General features: G+C 45.8%; 1 protein-coding gene across 1 annotated transcript in view; it reads left to right on the forward strand.

Annotated features, from left to right (window-relative positions):
• NARS2 (asparaginyl-tRNA synthetase 2, mitochondrial) overlaps window positions 1-18,661 on the forward strand; it is a 421,381-nt gene that overhangs the window by 81,107 nt on the left and 321,613 nt on the right. Inside the window, exon 5 of the mRNA XM_078656242.1 lies at window positions 9,755-9,835. Within this exon, the coding sequence (XP_078512368.1) occupies window positions 9,755-9,835 (81 nt within the window). The remainder of the gene's footprint in view (window positions 1-9,754; window positions 9,836-18,661) is intronic.

The following is an 18,661-nucleotide window of genomic DNA, read 5'->3' on the forward strand; positions in this document are numbered from 1 at the left end:
TCCCCTCATCATCCATCCATCCTTTTCCCTCATCATCTATCCATCCATCCATCTGTCCTTCCCCCTCATCATCCATCCATCCTTCCCCTCATCATCCATCCATCCTTTTCCCTCATCACCCATCCATCCTTTCCCCTCGTCATCCATCCATATATCCATCCTTCCCCTCATCATCCATCCATCCATCCTTCCCCTCATCATCCATCCTTTCCCGTCATCCATCCATCCTTCCCCTCATCCATCCTTCCTTTCATCCATCCTTCCCCTCACCCATCCATCCATCCTTCCCCTCATCATCCATCCTTTCCCGTCATCCATCCATCCATCCCCTCATCCATCCTTCCTGTCATCCATCCATCCTTTCCCCTCACCCATCCTTCCATCCCATCCATTTATCCTGCCCTTCATCCATCCATCCTTCCCCTTACCCATCCATCCATCCCATCCATTTATCCTGCCCCTCATCCATCCATCCTTCCCCTCATCCATCCATCCATCCATCTCCTCATCCATCATCCTTCCCCTCACCCATCCATCCATCCCATCCATTTATCCTGCCCCTCATCCATCCATCCTTCATCCTTCCCTTCATCCATCCTTCCTTTCATCCATCCTTCCCCTCACCCATCCACCCATCCCATCCATCTATCCTGCCCTTCATCCATCCATCCTTCCCCTCCATCCATCCATCCTTCCCCTCATCCATTTATCCTTCCCCTCATCCATTTATCCTTCCTCTCATCCATCCTTCCCCTCCATCCCTCATCCTTCCCCTCATCCATCTTTCCCCTCATCAATCATCCAGCTACCCTTCCACCCATACATCCAGCTATTTACATTTTCTCTCCATCCTTCCCCTCACTCATCAATCCATCTATCCTCTCTCATTATCCATTTATTCAATCTTTTATTCATCCATTCACCCTTTCACTAATTCATCCAGCCATTCACACATCCCTTCACTTACTCACTCGCCCACCTTTCCATATTAATTTTGAGCTGAGCCCTTTTGAGAAGAGGCCCATCAAGAACTTCACCCTCGCTGCAGGGGCCGTTCCAGGACTGGGACAGAAGCCACCCAGGGCGGAGACAGGATCCACCACAGGGGGGGACAAGAGCCATCACAGGCGGGGGTGGACTGGAGCCACAACATGCGGGACAGGAGCCATCACAGGCGGGGGTGGACTGGAGCCACCACATGGGGGACAGGAGCCATCACAGGCGGGGGTGGACTGGAGCCACAACATGCGGGACAGGAGCCATCACAGGCGGGGGTGGACTGGAGCCACCACATGGGGGACAGGAGCCATCACAGGCGGGGGTGGACTGGAGCCACAACATGGGGGGACAGGAGCAGGAGTCATCACAGGAGAGGGAAGGTGATCCACCAGGGTGGGCACAGGGGTGGGCATGCAGTATTCTAGTATCATCTTGGGCTTCTCGCCCCCTCCTGCACAAGACAACGAGAAGACAGGCTCTATGTCCAAAATGCCATCCCCCACTGTGATATACAGTACTTACAGAAGATACTCTAAGAGAACTGATTGAACTGATTGTCCTCCATACTTTGTTAATCAGTGTGGGTGCGATTGTGCCATTTCTTTATTGTATTACATTATGCATGTTTGAAGAACCGAGGTTTGCTTACAATTTAGGGACAGTAATTAAGCTCGGTGAAGAGAAGCAGGTGCTGCCTCGGTGTAATCAGGGGTGTAATCTGACCGAGTCTAGGATGTTTGGGGCCCTGGGTAGAAATGGAATGTGTGAGCCCCCCTCTAAATAGCAGATACAAGACGCATTCAGGGCTGTTTGCATGCGAATGGATGCCCTGCTCCTGAACCTGCAGCCCCTCCCTCTGTCACCTTCACGCACCTCTTAACAGCTCATCAAGGGCTGGAGGTGTGAGGGTTTCCATCCCGCTGTGCCTCTACAGTGCTGCTGCTGCTGGGGGTCGGAGCTTTCATACAGCCTCGGAGTCAAGAAGGGAGGTGGGGGCAAGCTGTGCCCGGTTCAAATTACGGAAATGCTTTATTTACTTTGTGCGCGCCGCGCTCCCGTTTTTTTAATGGTGGACGCGGTTTTGATTTAGCAGGGTGGACGGCGTCCACCCTGAAAAACCCTCGGAAATAAGTGGGGGGATGCCGTCCACCCGCGTGGTACCCCGACTCGTGCCCTGATCCCATCTGAGGCTGCTTAAATTTGAAAAAAGCATTGTGAGAGAGAGAGCGAGCGTGTCTTGCCTGCAACAGCAGGCAGAAGAAAGCCAATTAAGAAAATAGTGCTCCCAGGCCCTAATTAAAGCATACATGTAACAACCAAAGTAAAAGGGCCAGTCCTCATGGGAGGTTACAAATGAAGTCAAGGCGGTACGGAGGAGGCACTAACAAGCCTATTAACCAATAACAAACCAGTATTTACGAAGGACAATGACCCACACAACTGACAAATATTGGCTGACAGTGGGCGGGGCTACAAGTACATACTGCAATACAGCATGCCTCGCAGAGCAGCACATGCGCCCTGACTCTAGGCTCGACCTAAAAAACCTTTAGAACTGGTTCCTAAGACATAAGGCCACATTTTACAGCGGGACGACATGTGACCTAAAAGCCAGAGTTGCCGACTTTGGAACTGGAGAACCATGCTCGAGTCCCGACTTCTGCTCAGCGTAACATCCTGTGATTCTGGGCAAATCAAAATAACAATTTACCTGTGTCTTAAAAAAAAAAGTAAACTCCTACCTTGTGTAATGTAATCTGGTGCTTCTATAAAGCACCCAAGAAGCTAAATTTGCTCTATATAAAAACTGCAAAAATATAAGACTTTTATTCATAACTTCGATTTAGTTCCATCTGGTACACAAACACGCCATGGAAATCTGGAACCTACTCGAGTATCTCCCCTGACATCGCCTTCTTCACAGAGACCTGTACCGACGCATCCTCCGCCCCCGGAATCAGCACCGCTATCCTAGACGGATACAAGAGCCCAGGAAGGGGCCTCGCCATCGCCCACAAGAGCACCCTCCGCCTTACCACTTCCCGCGAAACCTTCCTGTCCGCCGAACACCTGCACTTCCAGATCCAGACCACCCCCAAAGCCACACTCCGAGGAACCCTCGCCTACAGACCCCCGAACACCCTTCGCCACTACCATCACCGACTTGATCGCACCCCATGCCATCGCCTCAAACTACATACTCATTGGAGACCTGAACTTCCACCTAGACAACCCCAGTGACCCCAACTCCACTATCCTTCTTGACAACCTCGCCGGCATTGAACTTAAACAACTCATCAACACACTGATCCAAAGAGCAGGACACACCTTCTACCCCATCTTTGCGGCAGGAAACGGCGTCCAATTCAACCACACAATGCAGCCGCCATGCACCGCACCCACTGCGTACACTTCATCAGCAACAAACCCATGGCACCCAAACCAGCCCAACGCCCACCACGAAGGAACTGGAGCAAGGTTACAGACGAGCAACTTCACTCCACCCTCATCCGAGACAACCACACCTGGTCACCCGACGCAAACGACGCAGCCAGAGAACTCCACACCTGGATCTCCAACTGCGCAGACAAGCTCGCCCCGCCACGCAACCCCGACAGACAACGCCCAGGTAAGCCGCCTAGTTCACCACTGCTCCCCAAAAAGGCAGACGCACCTGCAGACGCCTGGAGACCACATACAAGGACGCCATGACGGACTACCACAACCAGATCAGAGCCACCAAGAGGAACTTCAGCCACAACAAAATCTTAGCCAACTCCAAGGAACTTTTCAGTGTCATTCAAGAATTCACCAACCCATGCAGCGAAGCCACAGACATCACCCCATCCCAAGACCGCTACGACAAGCTTGGAACCTATTTCCACCTCCAGGTCAAAAACTTGTACGACAACTTCATTGACCATCCACCAGGCGCCACAGACAGCTCTACGACAACTTCATCGACCATCCACCTGGCACCAGACAGCCCCCCGCCCTCCCAGAAACACCAGCCAGCCCACCATCTCCAACTGGACACCGATCACGGCCGAAGACACCACCTCAACCATGAAAAGCATCCACTCGGGGGCCCCCACCGACCCCTGCCCCCCTCACATCTACCACAGAGCCTCGGCCGCCATCGCACCCAAACTACAATGCACCATTAACTCCACCTTCAAAATAGGCGCCTTCCCAGACGACTGGAAGCGCACAGAAGTCAAACCCCTGCTCAAGAAGCCCACAGCTGAGCCCATCGACCTCAAGAACTATTGGCCCATCTCGCTCCTCCCCTTCGCAGCTAAAGTTGCAGAGAAAACAGTCAACAGGAAACTGACATGATTCATTGAAGAGAACACCGTCCTTGACCCATCCCAATCCGGATTCCGAGGCTACCACAGCACAGAAAAAGCCCTACTCGCCACCACAGATGACATCTGCACCCTCCTGGACCAAGGCCAATCCGCAGCCCTCCTCCTACTCGACCTATCAGCGGCCTTTGACACCGTCTCCCACCGCACACTAGTCGCCAGACTACACGATGCAGGCATACAAGGACCAGCCCTGGACTGGATCCGATCATTCCTCACTGGAAGAACGCAAAGGATCAGATTCCTTCCTTTCCTCCTACCCCCATGAAAATCACCTGCGGAGTCCCACAGGGTTCATCACTGAGCCCCACCCTCTTCAACATCTACATGACCCCCCTCTCAGCCATCGTCCGACAACATGGCCTACACATCGTATCCTACGCTGATGACACCCGGCTCATCCTCTCCCTCACCAAAGACCCCACCACTGCCAAACTCAACTTCCAGAAAAGAATGCAAGACTTCGCAGTCCGGATGACGAACAGCTGTCTGAAGCTCAACGCTGAGAAGATAGAAGTCCTCGTCCTCGTCCTCGGTACCACCCCTTCTGCATGGGACAGTACCTGGTGGCCGACCGCCCTCAGAAGCCCACCTACCCCCTCAGACCACACCAAGAACTTGGGCATCGTACTCGACTCATCACTCACCATGAACCGACAGGTCAACGCCATCACCTCCAGCTGCTTCAACACCCTCCGCAAGACCTTCAAATGGATCCCCCTGAGTCAAAGAAGACAGTCACCCAGGCACTCCTCACCAGCAGACTGGACTATGAAAACTCACTCTACGCCGGCATCACCAAGGCCCTACTCTGCAAACTCCAGACAATATGCACAAACATCATTGGTTTTAAATCTCATAGTTCACACAAATGTCAACTCCTATATTATTTTTCACAATTTGCAGAAATTATATTCTTTCCTCTGCAGGAAAATCAAATTTTTAATCTAGTAGTTAGAGAGGTCATTCTTTCATCAGTGAATGAAACTTACGACTTACCTGACCCAAACAACAATACAATTAAAAAAATAAACAGAAAAGTTCAAATCATGTTATTTACAAAATAGGATTCCATAAGCAAAATGCCACAAAAAAGAAGTCTTTTGTGGGAAACATCAAAAAACACTTTCTAGCACAAAATTTGAGCTATATAAAAACTGCTAAAAATGACTTTTATTCATAACTTCGGTTTAGTTCCATCTGGTTCTCTGGATTTCTCTGCGCCATCACCAGATTTCCTGTGTCCAGAAACCCTTTTGCACCTCCCAGGCACAGGGGGTATGTTTTACATGCACAGGCAGCTGAAACTGATCTACTGGATTGCTTTTAAGGCTCACAACTTGCCTTTTTTCCATGCCGTTCTGCACTTTCCAGAGAGAAGACCCCCTGGGGAGAGCCTGGTGTGCACTGGCACCACCTGCACCCCTAGCTTCCCAGGGGTCCTCAAGAGTGAAGTACTGTTCCACCTAACGAAAAGTTCTGGTTCCAGAAATTCAAGTCCCAGCCTTGAGACACTCTATCTGATACTCAGGCAGGGAATCAGGAATTTCTTCTAATCCTTACTTATACCGCACAGTTCCCCTCTGATTTTGGGATCTTGCAGGGATTTTAATAAATGATTTGTGACAAACCTTGAATAAATCAAAACTTAAGTCTTCCATTTTCTCTAACTGATATTTATGGTGAAGTGAAGAAATGCAACATGTCTAAAGCTGTCTCCAAGTTCCTTCCTCAACAGAAACAAACATGGCGGAAGTTGGCCTTCTTTCGCCTCATAGGTCCATCTCTCCAAACACCTTCCAAGACCTGGCCAGTTCCCCTCAGCAATCATCAAATATATGTTCCCTCCTTCTATGGTTTATTTCTTCTCCATCCTATAGCCTGAGCAGCCTCACTTGTCTGAGGACAGGCGCTGGACATATTTAGTCTCATTTCTTTCTTTCTAAGGTAGATGTGAGCTAGGTGTTGATGGAAGCTGCTCTCCCTCCCTTCCTGCATTCTTTGTTTAAGTTGGCCCTGGCACCGGGCAGTCATCCAGCAGAGCTACAGGAGTGCAGGTGTGAATAAAGGACAGTGAGGTGTGAACTATGGGTGGTGAGCCAGAAAAGAGAAATAGTCTTATGCAATACACCATTGTTGAGTTTTAGGTGGACCTATGACAGGCTTTAAAAATAGATAAATATTATACATAATGAAAATTGAACGATTCTGTTGATTTTGTTCTGCTTAATTGCCTAAGCACTTTAAAATTTAGATTCACACAGGTGCTTTCTGCCCAAACCCAAGTTCACAGGTGACAATACTTCATTTACACCTGCCAAGAAATTGACAATCTTGGATTAAAAGACACCATGCATCTCTACAATTAGGTTCTGTAAGACCCTCTTTCAGAGGTCATGGGTCACACAAGGGCTACTGAGCCTAATAGCGGGAGTCGAGGCAGTATACTTTATGCCTTTATGCAGCCTCACGCGGCCCAGGTGGCTGCACTCAACGGGTACGGATTCTCTCACTTGCGGTTGCAATCCTGAAGAGACACCATGCCTCCTTCTGCTCCTCCTACCAGGTAAATGTTCTTTCATCTCGCAAAGGGGATGGCTATGCATATTATGCCTTGGGTCCCTCTCCTCACTTCTCCGACAGGGGGGAAAGAACAAGTCACTGTCCTTGGTACTCCCAGTGACCACTTGAACAGACGGAGTCAACACAACTTACTGTCCACGTGCTCCGGCTCAATCAGCATAGTGAGGTGAACCACAACAGCCCCTCCTGGCATCCGGGGTCACTGCACCACTACCAAACATGGCAGTCTTTCACATGGCTATCTTCACGGCAGCCCCCTCTTGGCATACGGGGGATGTTGACTCAGCCATGCACACTGGCCACTGTCTGATCAGTGCAGCAGCTGTTTGCAAACACCTTGCACTGAGAGTCCTTGCAACAAGGCTCCCCACTGGACCTTGGTCCCTCCAATGCTCCCCTCTTCCTTACATGGTGCACTGGTCTTGGCAAGCAGGCACAAGCTGGTGCTCCACGGCAGGTGGTTGTGCCCCCCCCAGCTTAGAGGATGGTGGCAATGCACAACTCTGTCTGGGGGGATCTCTCTACCTCTTCCATGTTTCACCATGCAGTCCTGGGGCTCCAAAATGGCACTTGCGTCTACCAACACACACTGCCCAGCACTGTACCCTTTATTTACTGGACCACTCAAAGGGCACACATATATAAAAAGTAAGCATTTAATGTGCGCGCACTGTAACCTTCATGAATTGTACCACTCACAGGCTCAAATACATCCAGCACATGCATGTGTCCTGCACGCACCGTACAGGACGACATCCTTCAGTTCCTGTACTACTCATGGGCATATTTACATCCAGCACATGCATGTACCAGGAACGCACTGCTCAGTTCTGGATTATTCTAGTATTTTGCCCTTCCCAGGCACACATATATCCAGCGCAGGTACACCAACTATGCACTACACAGCACTTCACACCAATCGGATGTAGGCCCAGGGTGAGTTAAGCACGCAGAAGCTGAACTTTAAAAAGTGAGTGTGAGCCTGTAGGCCTCACTCCAGTGACACAGGATAAAAATTACCTGTTCACTTCTATAGATCACTACACAGTGTGCTGGCACCACTGCACTTGTGCTGCTTATGAATGTGGTGGCCTTCCACCACTATGAGGGTAGTGCTTTGGGCACCCCTCGCGGTACAACACTGCAGTCCGTGAGACAGGCCTATGTCATGGCACACATGCATGATCCATGTTCGCCCATGACAACAAAAATCATAATTCAGGATCCATGCAGTTGGACAGGGATGCACGTGTACTACTATGTAGAGGGCTTTTTAATTCCAACAGATCCATTCCCCTTGTTGGGTTATGTTGTTGAACTGTAAAAGGCCTTGGAAAACACTCTAAAAATATATCTGTTTAATATTTCCCAGGCAAGATTAAAAACTGGATGGTTAGGGAAATTATTTATCTCAACATCCTAATGAGACGACAAGTTTCAGCTACTTTTTCTAATACCCACAAGACCACATTTCTTCAGGACTGTGAGAGCCCCTATTTGTTTAAATGTTACTGTCAGATGTTTCTTTGATTGGCACATACAGCACATACAACACTTAAGACAAGATAGCCCTATTGAGAAAGCATGCCTTATTCTTGCTTTGTATCGACTGACATTGGTAATCCCTGTTTGTAGAGCTCGCCGGCCTCATCATGAAAAGGAGAGAGGATACCTCCTTGTAGTCATACATTCAAGGTACTGGTATCACTGCAGCGCATCCCCTCCTCACTGTATGTGCTAATCAAAGAAACTTTTGACAACATCATATAAACAAATGGGGCATCTCACAGTCCTAAAGAAAGCCTTGTGACCCTGTGGGCATTAGCAAAAGAGGCTGAAACATGTCAACTCGTTAGGATGGAGGGATAAATGATGTCTCTAACCAACCAAAGTTTTCATTGTAATTTTACCTGAGAAAAATTAAACTCAATATACATATTATTTCCGAAGGCATTTTTACTATTCAGCAACATTGCTCATCCACAGATCCCATAGAAAATGAAAGAAAAAAAGAACGCCTACTACAGTTATAGAGCCTACCCTGACACATACTTTGTCGGGATGTAAACCCCAATGATGAAGCGTGCCACAAATTGTGGGTGAGAGCCAGTTTTCAAAAGTAGTGAATATTCTTTTGTAAGGAGTATCATAAAGCTCACACACTCTGAAAGTAAATCCTAGCTTACTATACTTCTTGTGTGACTGGGTGTAGGTACAAAGGGCCCAGCTGCAAAATAGTTACTGAATGTGTAACTAACTTATTCATCACATTTGCTTAGATTGATGTAAGTGAGAGTTTATGGGAGAGGCCGAGCTGTATCCATCCACAAGTTTTTATAGCCCCAATGTTTTCATGTTCTAGTTACCTTGGTGTAGTAGAGTAACATGTTTATACGTGGTTTGGCAAAGCAAGTGTGGTACAGAGTGGGGTTGCAGACATTCTAGAATTTGGACTTGTTGCCATGTTGTTGTTCGTGTGGTGTATAACTGGGGGGGCCTGGTGGTAGGTGACTCTGCATTTATGGGCATGTGCTGGTGTACACTAGTGTTGCGTGAACAAACATACAGCTAGTGGCCATGAATGGAGTACACAGGAAATGACAACAAGAGCCTGATTTTAGATTTTAGTACTCCATGCTAGAGACAGGTGACCCTGTATCACCTCACATGAAGGCACTGTTGAGCCTCACCTGTGAAGTTCTCACTTGCCCAATAAATGTTGTAAAATATTGGATTCCATAGTTTTTCACATGTATCCACTATGTACCCTTTGTAAATTCATGTTTCTTTCTTCATTTTTGTAGGATAATGATTTTGTACACATTCATACTCCTATAATTACATCCAACGACTGTGAAGGCGCTGGAGAACTCTTTCAGATAGAGGTGGGTTATGTTGTTTAATTCCTTTGTCATTGATAAGTGAAGCGTCTGCATGTTTTATGGTCTAGCTAGCCAAGACCAATCATAGACTTCATGGAAGAGATGAACTAAATGATACTCCGTTACTCGGTGCTTTTTTCAGGTTTTTTTTTTGTGTGTTTCGTAATGGTGTGCGGATTCTGAAATAAATACCCCATCTCCTTTAGGACATGTTATGACTTTGGACTTGTTTAGGTATTAAATTATGTGGTTTTAGATTTGATTTGGGGTATCTTGGACTTGGTTATATCGGTTTCAAACTTTATTTGCTCTCAATTTTGTTTCTGATTTATGCAGTATTCCACTAACATCTTAGAGCCAATGCGCATTAGGAATATAATGCAATTGCGCTCTGGTTTGGATTTCGTGACCCATCTTTCCTCCAGCTAGTAGCTGGTGATGATGTGCAGCGCACACGCCAGGCGAATTGTGGTTGTGCATTTATTTCCTTGGTGCAAATAGGTGCGGCCTGTGCAGGTAAGAGTGGTTTGGCTGTGGGGCAGGATTTGGGGGTGGGATTCGACAGACAACTCAGTGAGGAAATAAAATAAATAATACATTTTCCCTCATCGTGTCTGTCGAAATCCTTCCCCCCCCCCCCCCCCCCACCCCACCCCACACCACGCCCGACCCTTCCGTTCTTACCTGCATGGGCCGCTGCTGGGTAAAATTAGAATCCAGCTGAATTTTACAACACATTATGTTGCCTAATCCCTGTGGCTGATAGAGTGAGTACACTTTCTTTTTTCTCAGTGTATTGTCCGCTATCAGGAATGCATTCTTTTTGTTATACTCTCATTCTTGTGATTGATTTAACCTCAGACATCCTTTCCCTGCATTTATTTTATTGTGTTTCTTTATCCCCTTTGTATTGTCCACCATTTCAAACTGAAATGTCTTGGGCAAAAGTCATCTGGCTCCCCGGGACCACGCAAGCTCCAGGCTTGTTTCTCAATATTATTATTGAACAATATGTCCTATCTGTAATATAAGAAAATCAGTCCGTGTTTCTTACAATAGGCCCAATGGACCGGTCTGGGACCAAGACAGGCAGATGTAGTCCTTCCTCTCCTTTCATCACATGTGAGACTGTGTGGAGGACTGATAAGGCTTATATGTTAGGTTTAGGGGGACCGTTGCCCTGATGAATTCCGGATTCATTAATTGTAGGTAGAAACATGTTGGCACAATACCAGGGGACTACATTATACAGGTTCCTCCGGTCCTTTGTTGGTTTTTAGTCATGTGATAGGGAGTGAGCAATTAAATTCATGCAACATTCACCCTTTCTACACATTTTTTTCTTCCGTATTCATAGGTCCCTGGGGGACGTCTAGCAATATAAAAACAAAATTGGGCATACTCCCCTACTCCTCCACCTTCTGTGTTTTTTCCTTTGTAGGATCTGATCTTATGGGACTCCAAGCAACACAGTTATAAGTTTGTGTTGAGTACTTTTGTGACTGAGATTTTTATGGAGGATGTACTATGAAAATGCTAACTTTTCACCTTCTTCCTCCCTCTCTTGCGATATGAAATACATTTAAGCATTCTGCCCATCACTTGTGTTTTTCTCTGTGAGACGTCTGAATGCAATGAGTATGCCTAGACATGGGTCAAGTGTGTGCTTTTCCGTAATGTTTGGGTCTACCTTCCCTGGTGATCAAGCACAAGAGAAGAACTGGTCTAGTGTTGTTTTTGTTCCCTATTCAAAGCGATGAGGTCTGGGTATTTAAGCTTAACCACTCTTGTTGGCGCAGCACTAAGGCTGATTTGCATAAGGTTGCTTCCTGTGTCTAGTGGTACAGTGAGGAAAATAGATGGACTCGAATGTGACACAGAGTAGTTACAAGTGGTGGAGATTAATTCAGGCTTTCTAACAATCTGTTTTTATTTTTCTTAAGGGGATCAGTCAATCAGAATCCAATTGTAGGACAGGTTTATGAAGATAAGCTAGATCAATAAAAGGAGAGCTGGGCAAAAATTGTTATCTGGTGTACATTTTTGCTCCTAGAATCCACAAAGAAGTGAAACGATTTTCTCAAAAAATGGAAGAAAGGTACTGCCAATGGAGCAAAAGGACAGAATTGATGGAAGAAAAGACGTCATTTCAATGCTCTTTTTTAATAAAGAAAGGGAGGGGACGCTGTGAAGAGTGGATGGAATCAACTTCTTAATCCTGGAAGCTCAACCTGAATATTATTGCTTTACTGTGTTTTGTTTGGATGGTGTTTTGCTGCTAACCTAAACCTCTACAACAAACTGCCGGGGCGGCGATATCCAATAAATATTTGAAGGTTGTGTATGTGTCACATAGTGAGGCGTTTCAGACGGAAAACTTCTAGACTAAATAAGCCTCTTAGTTCAAGCATCTACCCTCAACCAAAAGACATTTTGAAGTTTGGAATTTGACAATTATTTGGCCAGAATTTCTGGTTCCTGATATGGTATATTTTTTTGAATCCTGTAAAGATAGCATTCCTATCATCTTAAGAATTTTTGGCAACAATATTGATGTATTTAGGGGGTTGCCAGGTTTGTAGGGTATGGAACTGAGGGATTTCATACTTTCAATGACATTAGCTTTGCAGTCTAGACATTGGTTTCATCCTGCCATGCTTGCACACAGGCATATCTGAAGATGAGGGATGATGAGTAGAAACTTTTTGTGTGAATGGCATGAAGTTTTAAATCCTGCAATGTCCTCCTTGCCTACGTATCTCCTAGTGGTTTTGCAAAATGACCAATATCCTTAAGGGTGGAGGATGTCACGTAAGTTGAGTATCATCTGCATTCTGATGGTAAAACATGCTATAATTTCTCAGTACATCACCCGCAACTTCTAGCTGCAAATTAAACAGAGAGGGTGCTAATCTAGAGCTCTATGATACACTTTGTTGAATGGGATCTTTCTGTCATTACTTATTGATTTTTTTGTAAGTTAAGATGCAAACCTGTCCTCTGAGCCCATTCTTCATTTTAGAGTTTTCTGAAATATTTCCTGATAAAATTGTCAAACAGTGCTGGAAGATATAGCAGAATGAGCGTGCAAGATTCATTGGTGTCCATAAACCGAAGTGTGTCATTATTAATTTCTAGGATGGTAGTTGAAGTACTGTATCCTGTCCTTACACTCAACTAAAAGTGATCTAAAATGTTGTTGTTTATTAACTGTTTAGGAAGATTAGTCACACAGTGCTTGAAAATTTCCGCTAAGCGAGGAAGATCTGAGATGCACCGATATGTTAAAGGAAGTGGTTGATGGGTTTGAGATTAGTCATTCCATTTGTAAATTCAATCTTAGAAATTTCTTTGAATTGTGAGCAAGTGTTGGATGTTATCTTGCACACAGATATGAAGGGGAAAGTTGTTGCACAATCAGTAATAAAAAAAAAGTTGAGTGTCTTTTTATCTAGCCATATCGGGGGTTAGTAATTGTGTAACTGTTTTATTTCATGAGTATGAGAGAGTATCAATTATTTAATGGCATGTGTATCAATCTTAGATTTTAAGAAGGTGCCCTAAAAAGATTATTTGAAAAAGTAAATAAACTACAGTGCATATGCAGCCAAGGAACTTGGTGTAACATTGATTTCATTCTCTTTATTCGAGGGGCATGGCGTTGGAACATAATTTATTTATGTAGTTTGTGGATTTGAACCCCCCTCCACAAATAGTAGACACATTCTGCTATCCTCTTCCAAATCGATTCAGCATGTAATAGAATTTCATGATCAGACTATGGTTGTTGCCCTGACTGAATGAATCTTGAAGGCAGCAGCTTTACTTGACTGGTCTTTTGCAGTCAATATTATGTCCCTAACATTCCTAAATTCATTAAATCCTCGGTTGGTGAAATCATTTGTTTCTGCTCTTCTTTCTTTTTTCTGCTTCTTTCGGAAATTCTGATATATTTATTCCAAATTCATCACCGCCCCATCAGTAAGGGAACTTATTGACCTCGCAAATTTTCACGTTTCCTCAAATCGGATACAACAGCTTTTCAGATGAACCAAGAGACCTAAAAATTGGGCACTAGGATGGACAGCGGCACCTCAATGCCACCATGCCGTCCACCCCCAGCAACAGCAAGAATTTAGATGAAGAGCTTCTACCTCCTCCACTTCAAAGCGGAATTCTCTGCGCCTCCTTATTCCACACTCCACAGAGAGAGTACACAGGATTAGATCCTGTGTGGCGTGCACTGCAAATAGCTCTTTTACCCTTTCCTTTTTACAAGGGGGAGAAGGGATGAGGACATGGAAACACATTAGGAACACATTACATAGATCCTGTGTGGCGTGCACTGCAAATAGCTCTTTTACCCTTTTCTTTTTACAAGGGGGAGAAGGGATGAGGACATGGAAACACATTAGGAACACATTACATTGCAAATGCAAGCAAGTCTCTCCCCCTGGGACACTGGCTGCCTCCACTGAATCCCATACAGGCTTTTGTGGTCTAGAGTTATGTACAATGTTTCATAATGCAAATTGGGCATTTTCCTAAAAAACTAAAGCATTCTTTAGTCTCTGATTTCATGGCTATTTTCTTCTAAGGCTACTCAGCCACGACGAGGTCAGAAAGCAAACCTTTGCATTCAGAAATCAGGCATTTGCCCCTCATCATTGCCAATAGTTGATGTGCATGTTCTACCCCGAGTCTTGTTTCCACTGTGTCCTAACTCAACCCAAGTCTATCTCTTCTGCTTTCTGCTGTACTCACCATTTGCCACATCCTGTCTTTTATTTCCATTGAAGCCTACAGTGAACCTTTTATGCTTGTTACTCTTTTACCGATTGCTGTATGTCTTGTTCTGCCTGCTGTGACTGTTTTATTCTTGGACAGAAAGCAAAGATGAGGCGTATAGATGAGTTCCCTCTGCTCAAGGGCCAGTCGGTCCGTCCCAACGTCCTTTGGTGAACACCTTCCCAACATTGTATTACGCTCTTACTCAGCAGGCGGTCCACACACGCCAACTACAGCTCCCCCAAGCCGCATGTGCTCAATCTAGCTTCCTTAACCTCTCTTTTGAATGAGCCTGCCATGTATAATCTGTGCAAATGGAGTGATCAAGCGTACAATAATTGCATTGCATAAGTCTGTAGATTTCTAATGGGCCGTTACTTCGAGATGCATTCTTGTCTATTGCGTCCCTCCTTTAAATTATACACCTACCTGTTACCATGACGGCAGGCAGACTATATGTAAACAAAGTGTCACCGTTCATCTTCAGAAGACTTGTGGTGTCTTAAAGGACATGTTGGGTCTCTTGGTCTGTGAGCACCATCACCCTGTATCTCACAATGTGCTAACTGTACAGTGGGAGAACAATGTCTCTCCACCCAGTGTGGTTTTGTTGTGATACACACAAGTCTAGCTAATACGTGTGTTCTGAACAAGATTGTCAAGCAGTAGGTTTTCTCCTTGGTCACAGACCGTGTGAGGAGTGTTGTCCTACTCGTTGTCCTCAGAGGCCATAACTCACTCTAACTACACACTCCGGAGCTCGATTCCTGGACAATGGATCCTTCTCACCCCTGTCCCCAGGGGCCTGATGTATAAAGCACCTACTGTGACCATGTCGGGCTCCTGGCAAATGGCCCTAGATGATGACTGCGAGATACCGCGAGCGCCACTGGTATTTCTCTGTATGCATCCAGAATGTAGCAGTAGGGTACCGCAGCCGCTGCTTCACGGGTTCTCTTCATGGCTTCACCTGGACCCCATGACGGGATTTGTGGAGTTCTATCTTATTCTGGGCCATGTGTTGTGGTAATGGGTCTTTTTAAGATCTTTCTGATCCTGGGCTCCTAAACCTGTGGTGACTGTATGAGGAGATCTTCCTTCTCTGTCTCCAAGTCCGTCTTGTTTGATTTTTGTTTTCGTAGTAGTTTATGATAGTTGAGTTACTGTTTATTTGGGGTGTAATATCAACGGCTGGAATAAAGTTGTTTCCTTGTAATGTGTTTCCCCTTTAACACAGATAAAGGAGTAGTATAGGAAATGTTATATTTTATTATTGGTATTGGAGTTTGTTTAGAATGGGTCCATCGGTACAAAAATATAATTGATAGTTGGGGGGGGGGGGGGGGGGGGAACAAGCCAGGCAGCGATGGGACACCCTCACGTGGCCCTTCTGCGCTGTTGGATTCGAAATACCGGATCTGGAGTTATACTTCAGTTGTGCCCAAGCTCATTTTGCCTCATATTGGATAAACTCCACCCCCTACATGCCCCACCTTGCAATTGAGGACGGATACATGACCCGACCCCATGCACTGCCTACCTGAGCACCCCTGCAGTCCCGCAGCGCTTTACCTCTACCACTGTACATTGCTACACTAGCGCCTGGCAAGACCTAGGTAATCTAAAACAATGTGCCCTGATATACTCCCCTCCTACTTATTTCCGGTAGACAAGATATCCCGGTTACACAAGAAGGCGGCTGTCGCCGGCTCCTTCATAAGCTGTCCGTATGAACCTGGGGACAACTCTACATTGGGGCAAATTCTGCACAAGCAAAGCATTATTTGGCTCCACAAATCCCACCCCATTAGAGTGATTTTTTGTCAGTCTGCGTCAAGATGTGAAAACCCTCACTCCCTGCTTCCCACAGGAGCCCCCATCATGTTCCCCTACACGCCCTTCTACAACAAACTGCTCCAGCACACGTGGTATCACTACTATACCGCACAGTACAGAAAGACGGAGAGTATGGCCCGGGGCAGATGGGAGGAGGAATTGGGACACCCCCTAACTGACGAGCAGGGGTCCTTCTACTGCAGACAAACGGGAGATATCTCCGCTAACAGCAAATTTAGAATCATTCATTATAAATATGTTCATCGTGTCTACTACACACCTGCGCGATTACATCACCTACGTCTTTGCGATAATCACAGATGTGTCCGCTGTGGAAGGGAAGGTGCGGATTTTAGACACATAGCCTGGGACTGTCTGCCCGTTCGTAGCTTCTGGACGGAGGTATTTGCGGCATTGGACCACATGACAGGACTGCATGTTCCTGATGACCCCCTGACCACGCTCTTAGGATACACTGTACCTCTGGCTGCCAAAATGTGAAGATATACTTCCCTCCCACTCCTCCTCGCCAAGAGAAGGATTACCTGCAGGTGGGGGAAGGGGGAGGGCACCAACATTTAAAGATTGGTTCCAAGGCCTTATCTACTGCCAAGAGCAATTACACACTTATGTGGAACTCCTACCCCCCTCCTCCCGTCCACGGGATATATGCCCCCCCTCCAAATATACTTACTGGAACACACCACCACCACAGAATCCGTGACCATCTTACCCCCCCCCCCCCCACCCCCTCCCGCAATGCTGACGGTGGGTCCCAAAGTAGAAATGTGAACTGATGCAAGAGGAGCCACCACCTTGGACGAAACACACTATTCACGTGAGACAATGGGTCACCACGGAACACCACTCCGTACCCCAGTGATCAGAATGCGTCAACACATATAGGCATGCTTATCCTACACACAGTACAATAGTGGAAATGTTATTTTAATAGTTGTTGTTTGAAACTACATGATTACAGATTATCTACTGCTATCTTTGCTCCTTGCTCCAATTAACGCGGCCAGACCAGTGTGGTTGTAGGCGGCTTGCTGTGTATTCCTTCTCCGTCTCTCACAATTCATAGTATATTACATCGCAATGCCGGCCCATCCAGGGATGTAGCATTATGCTGTGGATGATGCTTTTTGCCTTTCATAAAGGTTTTAAAAAAAAAAATATATATTAAAAAATTGACCGTATCAGGCCCAGATTATAAGTCTGTACATCTCTATAGTTCCACAGCAATAAATCAACTGAAGAGAATCTAACTTTTAAGAAATCCTCATTGATTTTTACCTCTGGCAAATGCATTTTGAAACTCGCCTGTCATGGAAACAGAAGAAAATAAATGACTATTATTTGTAGGATAGACAGTGTGCCATCCTCCATGAAAGATGTTCAGCGCAGAATGCCTGGCCTGGGCGGACGGGCTGCCATCTTTGCTTGAAGGCACTATGTTGTTTCCATACTGGGTCTGGGCGCGCGCTGGTGATTGCTGGTGCGTGTCGTGGAGCCGACAATGGAATAATAGAAGACTGGCAGCTTATGATTGTTAACGGATTGTGAAGGTGTTATTATCTGTGCCTTGGATGCTGCTGATCCAACAGGAGCAGAACTAGAATGCAAACTGCTGAAGTGGAAACTCACCCACCCACTTTCAACACACTGGTTTGTGAAGATGAGAAGAGAGGCCTTCTAAGAAGAAACCAATGAGATTCTGCAGGCGTAGTAAAGGTGTGGGGAGATGGTAAACATGTAATCCTGACGTTACTCCTCAATCGCTCACTCCCTTCATATCCAACCCCACACCCTGCCTGATATATATATATAATTTTTTTTTTTTTAATTTTTTTTTTGTAAGCTCATTGTTTTTGCAGAGAATGAATTCTAATAAATAATTTGGCTAAACCACGAGATACTGGCTCCGTGTGCTCTCGATTGAGGTGTATCCCGAGGACTGGGGGATTCCGGTGTTTACAATATATATATATATATATATATATATATATATATATATATATATATATATATTTCACTGAAAAAACCATAGGTTTTACACACGTTATAGTTAGGAAATAGCATTTACAAAACCTATGAAATTCACTGAAAAAACCATAGGTTTGACACCAGTTATAGTTAGCTGGAAATTTTACTCGCATAAAACCAATGAAATTCCCACGTTATAGTTAGTTGGACTCACTA

This window comes from Lissotriton helveticus, chromosome 8, assembly GCF_964261635.1.
Source record: "Lissotriton helveticus chromosome 8, aLisHel1.1, whole genome shotgun sequence".
NCBI classification, from domain to species: Eukaryota; Metazoa; Chordata; class Amphibia; order Caudata; family Salamandridae; genus Lissotriton; species Lissotriton helveticus.